Raw genomic sequence first — 18,212 nt, 5'->3', positions numbered from 1 at the left:
GTTCTGGGCAAAAGATCCATGAGCAAAAACACAAGTCCAAACCAAGTCTTGGAACAGCCACGGCATACTGGGAAAGTTCTGGAGCCATGAGATACAGATGGAGGACACGAGTGTATGAGGGGGTGCTATAGTGAAGCTGATGATTTAACGATTTGGGGTCTCAGCTTTAGACCTGGAACCGTGACATAATTAAATTGCCGTGTTAAAAAGCCAATTCTGGTGGCAGAATAGAAGCAAGAATAAAAGAAAGAGAATGAAGACAACAATTAAGAGGCTGTTAAAATAGGTGAGAAATGAAGATGTGGAAACAAGGCAGTGGCAGTGAAGTGATAAGGAGGGGGCGGATTTTAGAGAAATTCACTGGTTAGCAAGAGTTTTAAATCTTTGGATTTGGGAAATATTTTCTGGTTTGGGCAGTGGGTTGAATGAGGGTACCCATAAAAGAGTTAAGGGAATCCAAGCAGAGACTCAAGTACTCGGGGTGAATAATGAGCTTCATTTTAGATGTATTCAATTTGTGATGTGTTTGTGGGACATTACAGAGATTTCTCATAGAAAGTTGGAAAATGAATCTACATTTTAGGATTAATGTAGGATTATAAGTTGGTGGGCAGTGAGCCCTGTCAATTTTAGGAGAAATATAGAGTTGAATTATGTAGATTGGTGGGGACAAAACTATAGTTGATGTATCAGTTTGCTTTTGCTCCGTAATAAATCACATTTGTTGATTCGCATACTTCTGTAGATTGGCTAGATTGTTCTAGTCCAGGCTGACTTTGCTGATCCTCTACCATTTGCTGGTGGCTGGGATGGGGCTGGATATTCACATGTCTGGTGATTGACAGACTGGGTTGTGTCTTCTCCAAATGATCTCCCTATCTCCATTAGGCTAACCTACGCTTCTTCACGTAGTGGCCTCAGAGTTCCTAGGGCAGCAAGAGAGGGCACGCCCCAGTGTGCAACTACTTTTCAAGCCTTTGCTTTGAACCACATTTGTTATATATCATTAGCCTAAGTAGGTCATATGGTCATGCCCCAAATCCATGTTGGAGGGAGCTAGGGGACCCATGTTTATCATCTACCAAACTGAGGGCCTGGGAGAAGAGAAGAGGGTAAAGGAGAAAACCCTGAAGCTCTAACATTTCATATTCTGGGTTGGGATGATAGCGTGGGGTGGAGTTGGGGGTAATGAAAGTGAATATTCATCTGCTCAAGGATTAATAAATCAAGACAGAAGAAAAGAAAGAGTGGAGAGGAAAATGAAAGAAGGAAAGTGGGGGCAAATCAAGTGCCACCTGGAGATCAGATTTGGAAAAGGATGAAAAGTGTCCATTGTTTTTAGTAAAGAGAAGGTCGTGTGTGTGCTGTGTGTCCGACACTTTGCAACCCCATGGACTGTAGCCCGCCAGGCCCCTCTGTCCATGAGATTTCCCAGGAAAGAATACTAGAGTGGGTTGCCATTTCCTACTCCAGGGAATCTTCCCAACCCAGGGACTGAACCTGTGTCTCCTGCGGCTCCTGCACTGGCAGGAGGATTCTTTACCACTGCGCCACCTGAGAAGCCCCGAAGAGAAAAGTCCCTGATGACTAATTGAAGCAACTTTGACAGAGTGTTGTGAGAAGGGGAAAACCAGATGGAGATTGATGGTGGCTGATGAAGATAACAAGTATAGATCTTTCTTTCCAGCTCTGACTTATGTTAGAGAGGAGAGTAATTAAAGTTGATTTTTTTCTCGGCTTTTTTTGTATCTTATTACCTTGTTTTGTTTTTGTTTTTTAAAGATGGCAACTGAAGGATAGGATCTCTAAATTTAGAGGTACTTTTTCTATATCTCTGATGTATGTAGGAAAAATATTCTAGACATTAGCAGTTTTATTAAAGTTTAGAACTATTCTTTGAATAATGTAAATAATTCACATCTGCTCATTCTTTGTGTCACAATTACTTTTATTGTTTTAAAATCAAATATTAAAAATTATTATTTTATTAATAGGATCGGAAAATAGAAGATCTTCGACAGTGCCTGAACAGGTATAAGAAAATGCAAGAAACAGTGGTTTTGGCTCCAAGTAAAAAAGGTATGTAGCTCTAAGAGCTTTTCTGCTTGAGTTGATTTTACGTGGCTGTAAACTTTTTACATTTGGCCTCAATTGCTATTATTTCAAATTAGGTGGGTCATCCATTCATTCAGCAAAGTTATTAGGCATCTCTTCTCTGCCAGAAAAAGTGTAGGCTGCTGAGTGCGGTCTTGTTTGGTTGCTCAGACAGAGCCATCCCCACGTATAGGGGACATTCCAGAGTGAGAATCACAGCATGTGCGAGAGCCTCGGTGGAAAAGGATCTCAGTGCATAGAGCATTCATTGTACAGCAAACTAACATAACATTGTAAAGCAGTTATACTCCAATTAAAAAAAAGGAGACGCATGTGCCTGAAAGGTCGTGGGCAGAGGGGAGAGTGAGACAGATGAGATAATAGAAGAGACACAGCCAGATCATGCAAGGTGAGGAGTTCAGCTCTCATTCCAGCCCAGAGGATCCACTGAAGGGTCTTAACAAGTCAGTGACATGACAAATGGAGCATCATGGACTATGGACCACTGGGACTATTCCAGCAGTGTTGGAAGGAAGGGAAACCAGTCAAGAGAACCTTGCAGTATTACAGTGGGAAGATTTGATAGTGCTGATTGGAAATCTGTTTTGGTGTTCAGTTCAGTTCAGTCGCTCAGTCGTGTCTGACTCTGCGACCCCATGAATTGCAGCACGCCAGGCCTCCCTGTCCATCACCAACTCCCGGAGTTCACCCAAACTCATGTGCATCGAGTCAGTGATGCCATCCAGCCATCTCATCCTCTCTTGTCCCCTTCTCCTCCTGCCCCCAATCTCTCCCAGCATCAGAGTCTTTTCCAATGAGTCAACTCTTCGCATGAGGTGGCCAAAGTACTGGAGTTTCAGCCTCAGCATCAGTCTTTCCAATAAACATCCAGGACTGGTCCCTTTAGAATGGGCTGGTTGGATCTCCTTGCAGTCCAAGGGACTCTCAAGAGTCTTCTCCAACACCACAGTTCAAAAGCATCAATTTTGGTGTTACCCTTGACTTGCTAGTGTGATGAGTTAGATTAGCAAAGTGATAAAGAAGAAAGCATCAGGAAAGATGAACATTTCTGGCTTAAGCAACTAGCAGAGGATGGCTCTACTTACCAAGAGGGGGAAACCTAGAGGAGGAACATTGCAGGGCTTGAGGGGGATTGTGTTCAGCTTTGAATACTTTTTTTTTTAAAGTCTATAAAACATCTAAGTAAAAATAGCTTGTATTTTGTTGTATTTATTATTATTTTATCTGCTGATGGGCCAATTGGCCATCCTCAAGTACGGCAAAGCTTTGAGGGTCATTCAAAATAAGCAAAAATGTTAAGAGCTTTAAAGTTTTCTTGTTCATTCGCACTGCATAGATGGGGCTATTTACTTTAAAAGTAAGTGGTGAAAATAAGTCTTTGGGAAGGTACTTGTGGAATTTTGAAATTTTAATTTTGATGGGTTCACAAAGAAAGAAAATCCTTTGTACCAGGATCTTTGAACAAAATGGATCTTCATCTTTTTGTCCATGAGGCCTGGCATGTATTAAGACTTTATAGTTATCTGAATGAGCAAATAAACCTGTAATTATCATGACAGTTCTCATCACTCAGCATTTTGTATGCCTTTACAAGAGTCTCTTTTAAGGAACATTACAGATTCTCTAATTAATTTTTACATAAAATTATTATGTAAATATTTTACATAGTAGTTTTGCATAGTCACAGTATTTGTAACATTGTTTGATTTTATAGAATCTCAATACTATAATCTAATGTTTCAAAATGAAAGAAAAGCAGATTGATTTCTGCAATTAGACTATATTGTAAAACTTTTAGAAAATAGAGAAAAGGGGTAAAAATCACTCATAATTGCACTGGCATGATCACTACTGGCATTTTCATGTAATTCTTTCTGCCTTTTTAATCTATGCATATAAAAATAGTCTAGTTAAAAGGGAGAGTTTTTAACCCTGTACAGAAGGATTTTTATAAGCCATTAGAAATTATGTCCTCTTCTAATGAGTTTCACAACAGTGCTTTCTTAGTAGGATTTATATTTACTTCGAAAATCCTCAGGCAATTCTAAGAATACCTCAATTCTAATAAAATTAGAGTAAAAATCTAATAAAACCTAAATTAAAAAGCTATGTCTAGTTAGTATCTTTAAACAAGTAAATGATTTGCCATTCTGTGTTAAAGACTAGTTGGAAGGACCATTCTGTTTTTTAAAAAAGAATGTCTGGCACTGTTGTTTAGCACTTAATCCTTTTCATTTCTAGACACATTAAAAAAAAATTCTCAGAGTTGCTACTTTGCTGGTTATGTGATTGCTTTTTTCCATTAAGTCATTATTCTTTCTGCTTTAAAATTAAATGAATGGCATAAAGAACCCTCTTAAGAGGGACCAAGAGTCATCGTCTTTTCTCTTTTCCCTTTTTGCTTTGCACATTTTTTTTCAAGAGCACAGTCGTGATGGAAATGGAGTTGTGTGTGACTCTGTTGCTGTTTAGAATCGCTTTTGTTGCACTACTGGCATTCCTCCACAGGTTATTTCTGAAGTGAAATATTTAAAACTCCAAATGCTGCCACAAAATTATAGAAGGGTTGTCAGACAATTAGCTTTAATGCCAGTGCTGTGAGTCCATAGTTACGTCTGTTAAATCACTATTGATTAATTGATTACCTCCATTAATACCAGTGCTGGATACTCACTGGACCTTAGGTGCTCCCAGTTTAAGATGCTATTCCTAGGGCCCATGTTGTTGTTCTTAGGGATGCCAGAAGTTGACTCTTTGATTTTTAAGGATCAGAAAACTTTATGTTCAAGATCGTTGGGATTCTTGTCTTCTTCCAAAAGTGAGAAGCTGCTGGTGTCCACTCTGTGCTTTGTTGTTTCCTAGGCCAAGATGGCGACTTTGAAGACCTGCTTCCATCCAGCTCCTTTTCCACCCTGCTGGATGCTCAGGGCTTTAGTGATCTGGAGAAGAACCTGTCGCCGACGCCAGTAAGGGGATCTCCCAGTCATGACCCATTTAACACAAGTGCTCCAGAAGAGGTATTTACAGACTTATTGTTTCTTCATGTTAAAGAGACTCTGTCACTGAAAGTTAAAGTGCGATTGATAGCATCAAAGACATGGATTCTTTTCTCAGTTGGATCACGGACTTGCTTTGTCTTGGCAGTCATTATGACCTCTGGGTCTTTATTTGAAACATCTTTTCCCCCCCTCTCTTTAATAAATAAAGGTTTGGGCCATTTGCAGCAACATGGATGCACCTAGAGAGTGTCATTTTGAGTGAAATAAGTCAGACAGAGAAGGAAAAATATCACATGACATCCCTTATATGTAGAATCCAAAAAGAAATGATACAAATGATCTTACTTACAAAACAGAAACAGACTCACAGACTTGGAAAACAAGCTTATGGTTGCCAGGGGAAAGGATCAGGGAGAGGATAATTAGGGAGTTTGGAATGGACATGTACACACTGCTGTACTTAAAATGGATAACCAATAAAAACCTACAGTATAGCACATGGAACTCTGCTCAGTGTTATGTGGCAGCCTGGATGGGAGAGGAGTTTGGGGGAGAATGGATACATGTATATGTATGGTTGAGTCCCTTTGCTGTTCACTGGAAACTATCAAAATTGTTTGTTAATTGGGTATACCCCAATACAAAATAAAAAGTTTAAAAAGGAAAAAAATAAAGACTTGGGCAATGTCAAAATCACTTATATAATTCAGGAAAGACATATGAATCCTTTGGAGATAGATGTGGTCTTCCATATGAAATTATAAGCTACTTACTAAAAAATAAGTAGGCAATGAATAAAGTGGGGGCAACGTGAGATTATGTAAGTTTTAGTCACTTGTGATGGTAACACGGAAAGGTGATGGACTTCGGTTAACAAGCTGGGTATTGTGGAGCCATGTATTGCGTGGAGGTACCCAAACTGGAAGTCAGCAAATGAATTATCTATTAGCATAGTTATGGCAAAACAAGATGAAGCAAATTGCCTTGACAGATTACACATTGGTTGCTTGATCGCTTGGTAAATATGGTATCATCTGCATGGAGGATCTGCTTCATGGGATCTGTAGCATTGGAAAATGCTTTAAAACAGCAAATACCTTCCTACGGCCCTGCAAATTATCTTCACAAGGTGAAATAAAGAGAAAGACCACATATTTTGTAGAAGGTGGAGATGCTGGCAGTAGAATAGACCAGATCAACAGGTCTTTTGAACTAGGGTGTCTACCATGATTATTTTTGTAATCTGATCAGTTAATAAATAGTGACTACTTTCAAATTTTAAAAAAAAGAAGAAAATTTCCCCTTCAATTTGTTAAACTTGAAAAAAGCAGCTACTACTACTACTACTAAGTCGCTTCAGTCGTGTCCGACTCTGTGCGACCCCATAGACAGCAGCTCACCAGGCTCCGCCATCCCTGGGATTCTCCAGGCAAGAACACTGGAGTGGGTTGCCATTTCCTTCTCCAATGCATGAAAGTGAAAAGTGAAAGTGAAGTCGCTCAGTCATGTCAGACTCTTCACGACCCCATGGGACTGCAGCCTACCAGGCTCCCCCGTCCATGGGATTTTCCAGGCAAGAGTACTGGAGTGGGGTGCCACTGCCTTCTCCGGAAAAAAGCAGCTAGAGGGGAATAAACAGCCTTAAACTCACTTATATTACTTTCACTTCAAAGTGGCACCAAAATCTATTATTGTTCTCTGCTACACACCACCCCCAAAACTTTGTGGCTTGAACCACAACATTGGTTTTGCTGATGAATCTGCAGTTTGGGCAGGGTTTGGCAGGAACACCATGTCTTTGCTCCCCTGGACATCAGCTGGAATGGTGAGAAACCTAGGGGCTTGAGTCATCGGAAGGCTACTCTATTCACGTGTCTGGTGGGTGAGGCAGACTGTTGACTAGGACTTTAGCTGAGACTCAGACTGGAACAACTACATGTGATTACTTAGCTTCCTGTCGTGTGGTGGTGGGTCCTAAGGATGAGCATCCCAAGGAGAGGACTGGGCAGATTTTACCACCGTTTGTGACTTATTTCAGAAGTCATGTAGAATCTCTTCTCCTATAGTCACAGGTCCATCCAGATTCAAAGAGTGGGAACATAGACTCTACCTGTTGATGAACAAGTGCCAATATCATAAAAATACATGGGATGGGATATATTGGGGCAACCATATTTGGCTGTCCGACTCCAACAATTTATATCCCTCTCCCTTGGAAAATAACATTCATCCCCTCTTCAAAGACCCCTCAGCCTCATTCCAGTTTGGCATCAGTATCCCTGGGTCTTGTCATACAAATTAGGTCAAGTTATAGATGAAGCTTTTTGGGTACATTTTCTTGGGCACAGCTTTGTGAATACCATTCCATTCTATTTAAGGAACCTGGAATTTAAAGGACAAGCTGTCTGTCCCCCACACATCCAGCATACAGTGGTGGGATAGACATAATGTAGCTGCTGTAGGCACTCCTATTGAAAAATAGGGAAATACAAGGCACACCTGTGTCACTAGTCCATAGCAATTCCATGGAGCCTAGTCCTCTAGGCTCTTGGCTTCCTTTTGAGCCATCCTTCTTTTTAATAAGAAGAAGCCTGTATTTGCAGATGAGTAGTTTTCTGTTGCAGATAAGGCAATGGCACCCCACTGCAGTACTCTTGCCTGGAAAATCCCATGGATGTAGGAGCCTGGTAGGCTGCCATCTATGGGGTCGCAGAGTCGGACACGACTGAAGTGACTTAGCAGCAGCAGCAGTTTTCTGTTGCTTGTCCATTTAGGTCACAAAGCCTTCATTTCTTCTCATTTTCTACTAGCTATATTCCTTTCAGTCTAAATTAACAGAATATTTTAAACATTTAGAATTTCTTATGAATCAATGTATAATTCACTCCATTAGATAAAATCATATCCACAAATATCTTCAGAAAAAAACCTTCATAACCTTAGGTTCCCTGTGAGGCCACTGAGATATCCCTTTATCTTTAGTTTTTTGACCTTTTTGAAAGGTTCAAGGAGAGCACCACCTCAAATTTTCCTCTCTTAACAAAGCCACACCTGTGGCTTCATCTTAAGGCTGTTTTCCTGACAACACCTGTGCTTGATCTCTGCCTTGAAACCATTTCTTAATTTTAATATGTAGTGTTCCATCTAGGGAAACTAGGAATGAGAAACAGTTTGATTTTTCAATTAAATCTTGGCTCCTTTATATTTAACAGATCCTTCTTTGGCCATCTCTCTTCTAACATTTTATTATAGGAAATTGTGAGAAGGAATCAAATAGCATCTTTACTTAAAACATGAAATTTCAATTGAATGAGAAAACAACATTTCTCTTAGCTGAAATGTGTCATTAAAAAGGTATTGATGAGAAGGGGAATTGCATGAAGGTAGTCAAAAGGTACAAAGGCTATTAGTAAGTACTAGGAATGTGATGTACAACGTGAGGACTGCAGTTAACACTGTGTATTGTGTATTTGAAAGTTGATAAGAGAGTATATCCTAGAAGTCCTCATTGTAAGGGAAAAACTTTTTCTTCATCTATCTATATGAGGTAATAAATGCTAATTTAATTAAACTTAACTATGCAATCGTATAAAGTGGCTAAACTTTCACAGTGGCTATATGTCAGTTATTGTTCAGTTGCCAAGTCGTGTCCAGGACTTTTCAATCCTGTGACTTGCAGCACTCCAGGCTTCCCTGTCCTTCACTACCTCCCAGAGTTTGTTCAAACTCATGTCCATTGAGTCGATGATGCCATCCAACTGTCTCATCCTCCGCTGCCCCCTTCTCCTCCCACCCTCAATCTTTCCCAGCATCAGGGTCTTTTCCAGTGAATTGGCTCTTCGCATCAGGTAGCCAAAGTATTGGAGCATCAGCTTCAGCATCAGTCCTTCCAGTGAATATTCAGGGTTGATTTCATTTAGGATTTACTGGTTTAGTCTCCTTGCCGTCCAAGGGACTCTCAAGAGACTTCTCCAGCACCACATTTCGAAAACATCAATTCTTTGGCACTCAGCCTATTTTCTGGTCCAGCTCTCACATCTGTACATGACTACTGGAAAAACCATAGCTTTGACTATCTAGACCTTTGTTGGTGAAGTAATATCTCTTCTTTTTAATACACTGTCTAGGTTTGTCGTAGATTTTTTCAATAAAACTGATAGGAAAAAAACCTAAGGAATTAGTTAAGGAATAAGAATTATTTTAGAGGGAAAAATTCTCTAGTTGTTAAATATTTACACTAAAAGAAAAAATCCTGTGTGATGGCCACTACATGTGCTCCATTTGTTGAAAGCAGCTGCTGTTCCATATGGGACATACCCGGATAACCTCATATCTTTACAAAAAAAAAAAAGTCTTCACTATGTGAATTGCAGTTTAATGACAGATACTAAGTTTGGAACAAGAATGATTTTAGGCTGACTGAAGATGTTCAGCCACATCTTTAAAGGAAAGTCAGGAGGGTAATTTGAGGTTGGAGTGAAAGCCCTAAATTTTTAAAGGAAATCTAGAAAATGGGTCAGTTTGCTAGTGCAGCTATTTTTCCCAAGGAAGTGAGTGCACATCAGAAAATGGGTATGGTGGTTAAATAAATTGCCTGGAATGAATCATAAAGATTCAAACGGAAAAAAGTGATAATGAAGTGATCTATTTTATAATAATATGACTTGTTAAGGAACAAAATTCAGCTGGGTAAATTTTAAAGATCTCTTGGCTTTATTCAGTGATTCATGAATCCAGCAGCATTCCATCAACTGTTACAGTCAGAGTGGAGCAGAAAAGGGATGTCTTACTTGGCCTGTGCTGATTGGTATAACGCAGGGTTATTCCCTTACATAGAATAGAGGTCTTGGGCCCCAGCCAGGTAACTTGTGCTGAACAGGAAGTGCTGACTGGTTGACCTAGTCCTTCCTTGTCTTGGAAAGCTGAGCATAGGAAATGTAGTTATGTACAGGCTTGCTAATATAGGGCTTAGCATGAGTGACTCCATCTTGTGCCCAATCTTTAACAGACTTCACATTTTATAATTTTTTCTAGTATCACAGGATGGGACTGTCACTCAGTAACTGAAACAAATCTCACAAAGCTGTTTTTATTGCTTATTTAAGTAAGTGAGTTTTTTGGTGGGTCAAGGATATTGGGCTTTCAGTGGCAGAAATGAGCTGGCATCAGTTGTGTGTGGTTGTGAAGGTGAGGCTGTTGTTGACTGGTTGGCACTCAGAAGTGTGTTCCTGCTGTGGGTCTTTACCTGACTAACTTACTCCCAGAAGCCAAGAGCTGTCTTGGATTGGTTGACTTTCAAAAGTGAGTTCATTAAGGCAAGTTTTTTTCATTTTATACTGGAATTTTTTTTTTAAGTGCTTCATTTATTTCTTCATGGTGTGGATCACAATCTAACTGCTCTCTGGTTGTCAGAAATTACTGAAAACCAGTGTTTAGAAAGCCTTTCACAAAATCCATCCTTTTGAGAATATACAAAGCATTTAGGGGAGAAAATGTATTATGCTTTTTGTTGTTTTTGCTATAATATTGTTACTACTAAGCTTTGTGTTTTAAGTAGTGTAGCCACAAAATCTATTATAATTTGTTTTAATGACACTTTTCATCAGTTCTGTTAACTGAAGTTAGTTAACCTGTGCACATATAAAATAATTAAAGTGAAAATAGTGCTTTGTTTACAAAACTCTTTAACCAAATTTCATCTACAATTATTGCAACCCTGTAAGGTAGGCATTGACTTTATCATTTTACAGAGGAGAGAATGAATGCACAGTTAAGTGACTTGCCTAAGGTCAAGTTCGCTTAGTCAAGTGTGTCAGGGCCAAGATGTCAATCAGGGCTTAACGTGGTTAGGATTTACTATTAACTTTCTTAATGGTATTTATTATACCTTCTTCTCAATATTCAGTGTCTTCTTCAAATGTGCCTTCAAAAATTACCTTCTTCTGAATGTTTCCTCTGGTTACCACGTCTGGATGTTTATGTCCTAAAACCATTTTATCAATATAAGGATGGAGTTCTAAACACAGGTGTATGAAATTTTAGCAATAGACCACTTGTCTTATTTATCTCTTTGTTACTCTGTGGCTTATGTTCTGTTTGTTTGATGGATTGATTTGGGGTTTTTTATTATTACATTGCAGTTCCACACCAGCATCTTGCAAGTTTCAATCCCTTCATTATTGCCAGCATCTAAAGGCTTGGAAACTTCTGAAAAAGCAAAATTGCCTTCTAAGCCAGAGACTCCATTTGAGGAGAGGTATGTCATTTATGACCTAACACTGCAATATGAGTACTCAGAAAAGTAGATCCACCAAAAGCAGGAGTGGGCTGCATTTATTTATAGACATAATCTTTTACCCAGAGAAGCAAGAAACAGCAAGACACAGGCCAGGGAGCCCCACAGCAGTTCTGTATTATTAAAATAAGAGGTGTGAAGCAGGAAGTAACTGGAGGTTCGGCCGGGGAAGTATGCTGATCAGGTTAGAGAGGGAACTTGGCTTGTATATCCTAGGTCCCAGGTGGTCATCAAAGGGCTGCAAGGAGAAGAGCAACAGTCATGTTCCTGAGGCTATTTGAAAGATGTTGTCAAGGAGCCAAGACAAGGATCCGATAGTCTCTCCCTAGGCAAATGGAATGTGGGGGGAACGTGTTCCCAAATTAATTGCCTAATCTTCCAATTAGACTAAATAAAATTAAGTAAAATATCAAAAGAGAGAGAAGTAACTGTTTTTGCACAATTTTTTTTTATTGACAGTTTTGTTCACTTGGAATAGTCTTTTTTTTTTTCATGAAACTCATCAATTTTTTTTTTTTTACAATATTTTAGTGATGAAATTGGTTCTGCTGCTGAAACTCAACTGTGTGATAGTCTTGCGTAAGTTCTGTTTTATCAAATGTGGAAAATATGATTGCTGCTTGGGACACAAAAGTGTCTGTTACACTAACAATGACTAGTATTAGAAGCAGGTGACCCTGAGGCCTGCATGAGTGAATGCAGCCGTAATGACCAGAGAGGGTGGGGGTCGGGGTTGTGAAGAAACAAATAAATCCTTCTCTTTTACCATTATTTCATGCCAGCTTTCTGCTGATCTTGAGCCTTCCTTCATCAGTTTCCATGTGAAGTTCAGTGCTTTAAATTTCATTTTTGTACTGACCTATATTTTGAGTTGGAGAAGGAAATGGCAACTCACTCCAGTGTTCTTGCCTGGAGAATCCCAGGGTTGGGGACCTGACTGAAGCGACTTAGCAGCAGCATATTTTGAGTATGTCTGTCAGAAAAGCATCACAGCAGCTGGTAAGGCTGCCATGGTATTTCATACTTTCAGCTTAGTAAGCTGACCTAATGGCTACATTTATCCAAGTTAAAGTCTGGATGAAATTAGGAAAATATTTTCAGAGCTATACTCAAAGCTGAGATCTTTTTTCTCCATTATCTTTTTATATATTTGGTAGTTGACATTTCTAGCAACTTATTTACACATATATACATGAGAAATGCCTTTTAAAAGTTTGTTAGTATATTCCATTATTCTGTATTTTAGAGCAAAGTTATTTATTCTCTCTTGTATTTAAACTGGTCAGATATTCCTGCCTTCACTTTCTGAGTAACAACAGCTGCATATAATTGAATGCAACTTATGAGAAGAGCAAGACTTTCCCAGGTGTTCACACTGTCACTGTGCCTGGGTTTTAAATGAGTTATTATCGCAACAAAAATTCCTCTATTATGCTTGATTAGGGCTGTAAAATAAAGTGCTTTGCCAGACTCAGAAAACTGATTCCTTTGTGAACTGAAAAGTAATACTTTTTCATCCTTTATTTTCATTAGAAGGATTAATATAAAAAGTACACAACCATTTTAAAAGTTCCTGGTGTAAATGTGTATGTGCAAAGCATGCACCACTAGCCTGTGGAAAACACTGGTTTATTTTCAAATATTGACATCACAGGATAGTCCTAAGTGTTTTTCCAGCCATTCTAACGTGCGCGGGACAGTTAGAGTTATTGGCGGGACAGTTAACCACCCCTGCTTTTAAAAGAACTAAACATTATAATTTAGTTAAGCACATAAATGACTGTCTGAATCCAGATTTTCTTTTATTACCAGGATTCCATTCACATGCAATTTTAGTTTCTTTCCAAGGCATTCTCCTTAGAAGCAGTGGCACCAGAGCCACTTACTATTAATCATCATTATTATTGTTGTTATTTTTAGAACTTCAAGTTTGCAGAAGTCTAGCAGCCTGGGCAATCTGAAGAAAGAGTCATCAGACGGGGTTGGTCCTGTGTTTTTTCTGTCTGTTACCCTGAGGCGAAATATTTAGGAATCTTCATCTTGTCCCATTTGTGGTTTCAATAATGGAAAAGTATTAGATGCTGCAGTTAATGATAAATATTAAGGAATGTGAGTGTAAAGGGTTGAAAGTAGTACCTAAAGTCAAGTGTGGAGACATTAATATTGTAGAAAGTAAGTAAAGATGAGGTTTTGTAGCCCTGAAATAGATGTACATTTATTTTAATTTGTTGAATTATATATGAGAAATTCTAAATCGATTAATTCCTATAACAATATTTAACCACTGTTGTTGTTTTGAACAGGAAAAGGAGTCTATTCCAAAGCCTTCAGAAGTAAGTTTTATGTCCAGATTACAATGTAGAAATGTTTGAGAGTTCTAATACATGCAGCAGACTTCTTAATACATAATGCATAAGATTGCTTAATACATTAGACTACATAAATGTCTCCCATAAAGCAAAATTCTCAGAACCTGCAAAACATGCCAAATGAATGAAGTTCAACACAAAAGGTCACATATTATATGATCCCATTTGTGTAAAATACCAGAATAAGTAAATCCATTGAGATAGAACACAAATTGGTGGTTGCCAGGGGTGGAGGAGAGAGGATGGGGAGAAACTGCGTAGTTAATAAGGGGTTTTACTTTAGAATGATGGAAATGTTTTAGAACTAGGTAGAGGTGTTGGTTGCACAATACTATGAGTGTGCTAAATGCCACTGCATTGCTCACTTTAAAATAGTTACTTTTGACTTCGCTGGTCCAGTGATTGAGACTCCACACTTCCCATGCAGGAGTCATGGGTTTGATCCCTGGTTGGGAAACCAAGATCCCACAAGCCATGTGGCGCAGCCAAAAATTAAAATAGTTACTTTTATGTTATATGACTTTCATGTCCATAATAACAAAATAAAGGCGAAGCTCCAAACTCTTGGTTATGCTACTTGATGACAGTAAAAACCAAACCTGGGTTTCCTTACACTTCACAAAAAGCCCTTCTTAGAAAGATCACCAGCTGTTTGTATTATATAACCAGTGTCTATCCACAGCAGACATTCTGGTATTTTTAAGGCAACATGGGTTCTGGCTCTTCTTTCTTCTGTTTTTCAAATGTTAACCTTGCACAGGTCACAGTCTGGTAAGCACACTCTCTCCAGATGCAGTCTCTCGACTGTTGGCTCTTACTGCCTTGACTCATGAGTAGGTGTAACTGACAAAGCACAGAAAGTAGATCAGTCACAATTCAAGTCATTGTTCTTTTTGTCTTGCTAATTCAGTAAGTGGTGTGACATAGAGCATTGAGACGTAGATAACAGAATCACTGAATTGTGGCATCTGTACATGTTTAGTTACTATGAATGGTAGAAATGTAGAGAAAAATATCCACCTTAAAAGCTTGTTTCTCTCTGCCCTTCTCTCTTGCCTTTCTCTTGCCCTTCTCTCTATTTCTGCAGAAAAGAGAGAGAGGATGAGAGATGTTCAAGAAATGAGAACATGCAGACAAAAGAATCCTTGGATAATACTAACACAGTATAATTACCAATTTAAATAAGCAGAAAGCTCAAAATTAAGTTACAGGCAGACCTCGGAGATATTATAGGTTCAGGCCCAGGCCGCCACAATAAAGCAAATATTGCAGTGAAGTGAGTCACACAAACGTTTTGGTTTCCCAGTGCATATAAAAGCTATATTTACACTATACTACCATAATCTATTACATCTGCAGTAGCATGATATGAACAAAAACCACCTACATACCTTCATTAAAAGGTGCTGGAAAATGCTAACCATGATCTGAACCTTCAGCAGGCTGTCACCTTTTACAATAGTAACATCAAAGGTCACTGATCACAGATTTCCCTAACAAATATAATATTAATGGAAAAGTTCGAAAGATTGTGAGAATTACCAAAATGTGTCATGGGGACATAAAGTGAGCACATGCTGTTGGAAAAATAGCACTAATGCAGGGCTGCCACACACTTGCAGTTTGTTAAAAACACAGTATCGGCAAGGCACAATAAAGGGAGATGCAATAAAATGAGGTATACCTATGTTTAAAGCCACAGTTAAAATTCTTGATAAGGATTTTGAAATATTGTGAGGATCTGAAGTGGCTTCTGAATCAATCGAGATAAATTTAATTTCAGTGTATTTTTTTAATGGTTAATCATATTTGAATGTATCACAGTCATTGAAAACTGGTAATCCATGTTTGGTAACTTGCAGGTGAGATATGAATATAACCCAGAATCCCATTTCAAAATTAGATATCTTAAATAGTTGCTGATTGTGCTTTCATTTTATCATTAATTCTTTGAGAGGAAATATTTAAACTAACTGGAGTAGAAAGTTCTTATACTGCTGGTATAGAAGTTCAGGACTAATGTCTACTTTATAGAATAATTACATTATATTGGGATTTTATTGTTGTAATTATAAAGACTGTGAACTATGTCATAACCAGGTCTTTGTCATGATTGTTAGGAAAGTAGGAAATCTACTGCTACTCCAGTGATGTAATGTTTTATCTCTGTGTCTTTGAGGGAATGAGGCAAATAAAATTAAAATAAAATTTGAGAATGTCTATATCTATCCTAAATACTTAAAGCCCTAAACACACGGATTAAGATTGGTGATGACCATGTTTTTGTTGCTGTTCCTTAAGTAAAAATCAGAATTGACTTTTTAAACTTCTAACAGGACATTTGACATTCATAATGAATGTATTCAGTAATCCTTTTTTAACTAAAGTCACGTGTGTAATGTATTTGGTACTGCCATGTACCAGTAATTATGCATGTTCATGCTGTGTTACATTCATCGCTATTTCTCTCTCAGGATAAAGCTCCGGTAGAGAGCAGTCCCTTTGGGACCCTCCCTCCCAAAGCTCCAGGACATGATGCCTCTGGGGATGACAATCCCTTTGGCACTCGGAAAGCCAGATCTTCCTTTGGTCGTGGTTTTTTTAAAATCAAAAGTAACAAGAGGACAGCAAGTGCGCCAAACTTGGGTATGTGTGGCCAAAATGCCATTTCCTTAATTCTTCCAGAGTCAGGAAAAGACCAATCTCTTCCCTTATTCATCTATCTGTACATTTCTTTTTCTCAGAAATGAAGGTGAATGACTTGGGGGGAAAAGTTAACAAAAAACGCTTCCACAGGCTTAATTCAGAGGTAAAGATAGCTTGGTGTGGACTCTCTCACTCTGCTCCCTGTTCTGGGTGTAAACTTAGAGGAAAAACCAAAACCCGTGGCTCTCTCTGACATCATTACAAACAGCTTCCCATCTACTCTGAAAGCGGATAAATTCACCCCATATTGACGCTGCTAATAGAGTCTGTGTGTAACATTGGAAGCACAGTGTGGCGCCCCCTCTCCCTGTGCATTTTGTGAGTAGGAGTTTGATCTGTGTTTCATTTTGTCATTCCCCTGTGTTTTCTCCATTGGGCTGCGTGTGATTGTGTGCGTTGTTGGGATTTCTGAAGATCGTAAACGAAGTGCCAGTGCACCCACCTTAGGTACCGTACCCCTGCATGCCTGCCTTTGCCAGCGCTGTGCTCCCAACCCAGCTAATCCCTGCTCTTGGCATCTTGATCTCTAGACAGCGAGCTGGCAGCATCAGAAAATGGAGTCCTCTACTCCAGAGGATTCCTTCCACCTTCTGCTCACCAGGACTGTCTGTAGAGCCTCCTCTTCTAAGCCTAAATGCTGCTGTAACCCATGCTAATGGCACCTTGCAAGCAGCTCTGTGAGGACCTAGATGTGCCCAGCGGCCGGCAAAGTGCAGGGCAGGAGTTTCCTGGCGTCATAAATCCAGCTCCTTCACCCCAAAGTACATCACATCACACTAACTCCCAGGGCCTTGCAGCTCCTCCTCGATGGTAACATTTCCCCAGACTCCAGAAAGAAATGTTTTTAGCTGAACAGGTCTGTGGAAGACACCAAAAATGATCATTTTAGACTTACTTCTCTTAGAGGAACATCCTTCTGACATATTACTTTGAAGATGGAGGTGACATTTAGTTACAACAATATCTGAGGAATCACCCCCAAAGTGATTTTAGGAGAGGGAAAGCTCAGTTTTCCTTTTTAAAGAATACAGTAGTACGGAGGTTATCCTCAAAATAAATAAAAACAGGATGCTTTTAAAATGAGGAAGAGCTGGGCAGCATTTTCAGAGACCCCAGTACCTCTATCATGGCTGTAGGGTTTGAATGGATAGATTCCTTTGGATTTTCCCAGTAGGTCCTATTGTCTTGTATAGGTATCCACATATTAATATGGGTCAACAAAAGTGACTTCTCTCTCTTCATAGCCTTAAATGTCCAGCATATACACAGGATGAATGAAAATGATCTATCCAGACAACTGGTCTCAAATGTGTTTGCATCTTTCTTAGGAGAAATGTATTGTTGATATTGAGAGGCCAATCAATGCTGCTTACCATAACCTGTAATCACAGCTCTGCTTCATAGACAAGTCAGCCTCTGCAACTGTTAGATCTTGCTGAAACACTGTCCCTGTGATTTTTGTACAATTTTTACTTTGCTCTGTAAAAGTGCATATTCTCGCATCGAGGAATCAGCATCCTTGTGTTTGCTAGTGTGAGATCGACAGCTAAACAAATGAGGAGAGTTGATGCTGGGAAGTCTGAGGATAGCAGATTTGGGTGTTATTCTATTAAAGCAAAATCAACAGGCACTAGTTTCATATCAAAAGAAAAGTTTTAATAAGAAAAATTTATGACTATCCAGTTCATTCTTTTCTTAGTTCTTGGAACATAACAGGTTATAATTAAG

The 18,212-nt window shown here is 39.0% G+C and overlaps 1 protein-coding gene across 15 annotated transcripts in view; it reads left to right on the top strand.

Annotated features, from left to right (window-relative positions):
* Nucleotides 1–18,212, top strand: part of PPFIBP1 (PPFIA binding protein 1) — a 207,300-nt gene that overhangs the window by 174,305 nt on the left and 14,783 nt on the right. For 8 of the 15 annotated variants that reach the window (NM_001304798.1, XM_010805396.4, XM_024991421.2 and 5 more), the window contains 8 exons: nucleotides 1,995–2,079; nucleotides 4,978–5,132; nucleotides 11,255–11,370; nucleotides 11,941–11,988; nucleotides 13,330–13,390; nucleotides 13,713–13,742; nucleotides 16,253–16,424; nucleotides 16,899–16,931. In NM_001304798.1, coding sequence (NP_001291727.1) covers nucleotides 1,995–2,079; nucleotides 4,978–5,132; nucleotides 11,255–11,370; nucleotides 11,941–11,988; nucleotides 13,330–13,390; nucleotides 13,713–13,742; nucleotides 16,253–16,424; nucleotides 16,899–16,931 — 700 coding nt within the window. The remainder of the gene's footprint in view (nucleotides 1–1,994; nucleotides 2,080–4,977; nucleotides 5,133–11,254; nucleotides 11,371–11,940; nucleotides 11,989–13,329; nucleotides 13,391–13,712; nucleotides 13,743–16,252; nucleotides 16,425–16,898; nucleotides 16,932–18,212) is intronic. The other 7 variants (XM_024991422.2, XM_010805397.4, XM_024991419.2 and 4 more) reach the window with 3 other exon arrangements.

The sequence above is a fragment of the Bos taurus genome, chromosome 5 (assembly GCF_002263795.3).
Source record: "Bos taurus isolate L1 Dominette 01449 registration number 42190680 breed Hereford chromosome 5, ARS-UCD2.0, whole genome shotgun sequence".
Lineage (NCBI taxonomy): Eukaryota > Metazoa > Chordata > Mammalia > Artiodactyla > Bovidae > Bos > Bos taurus.
Note: the sequence above shows the minus strand (reverse complement) of the source record. Positions and strands in the feature narration are given on the sequence as shown.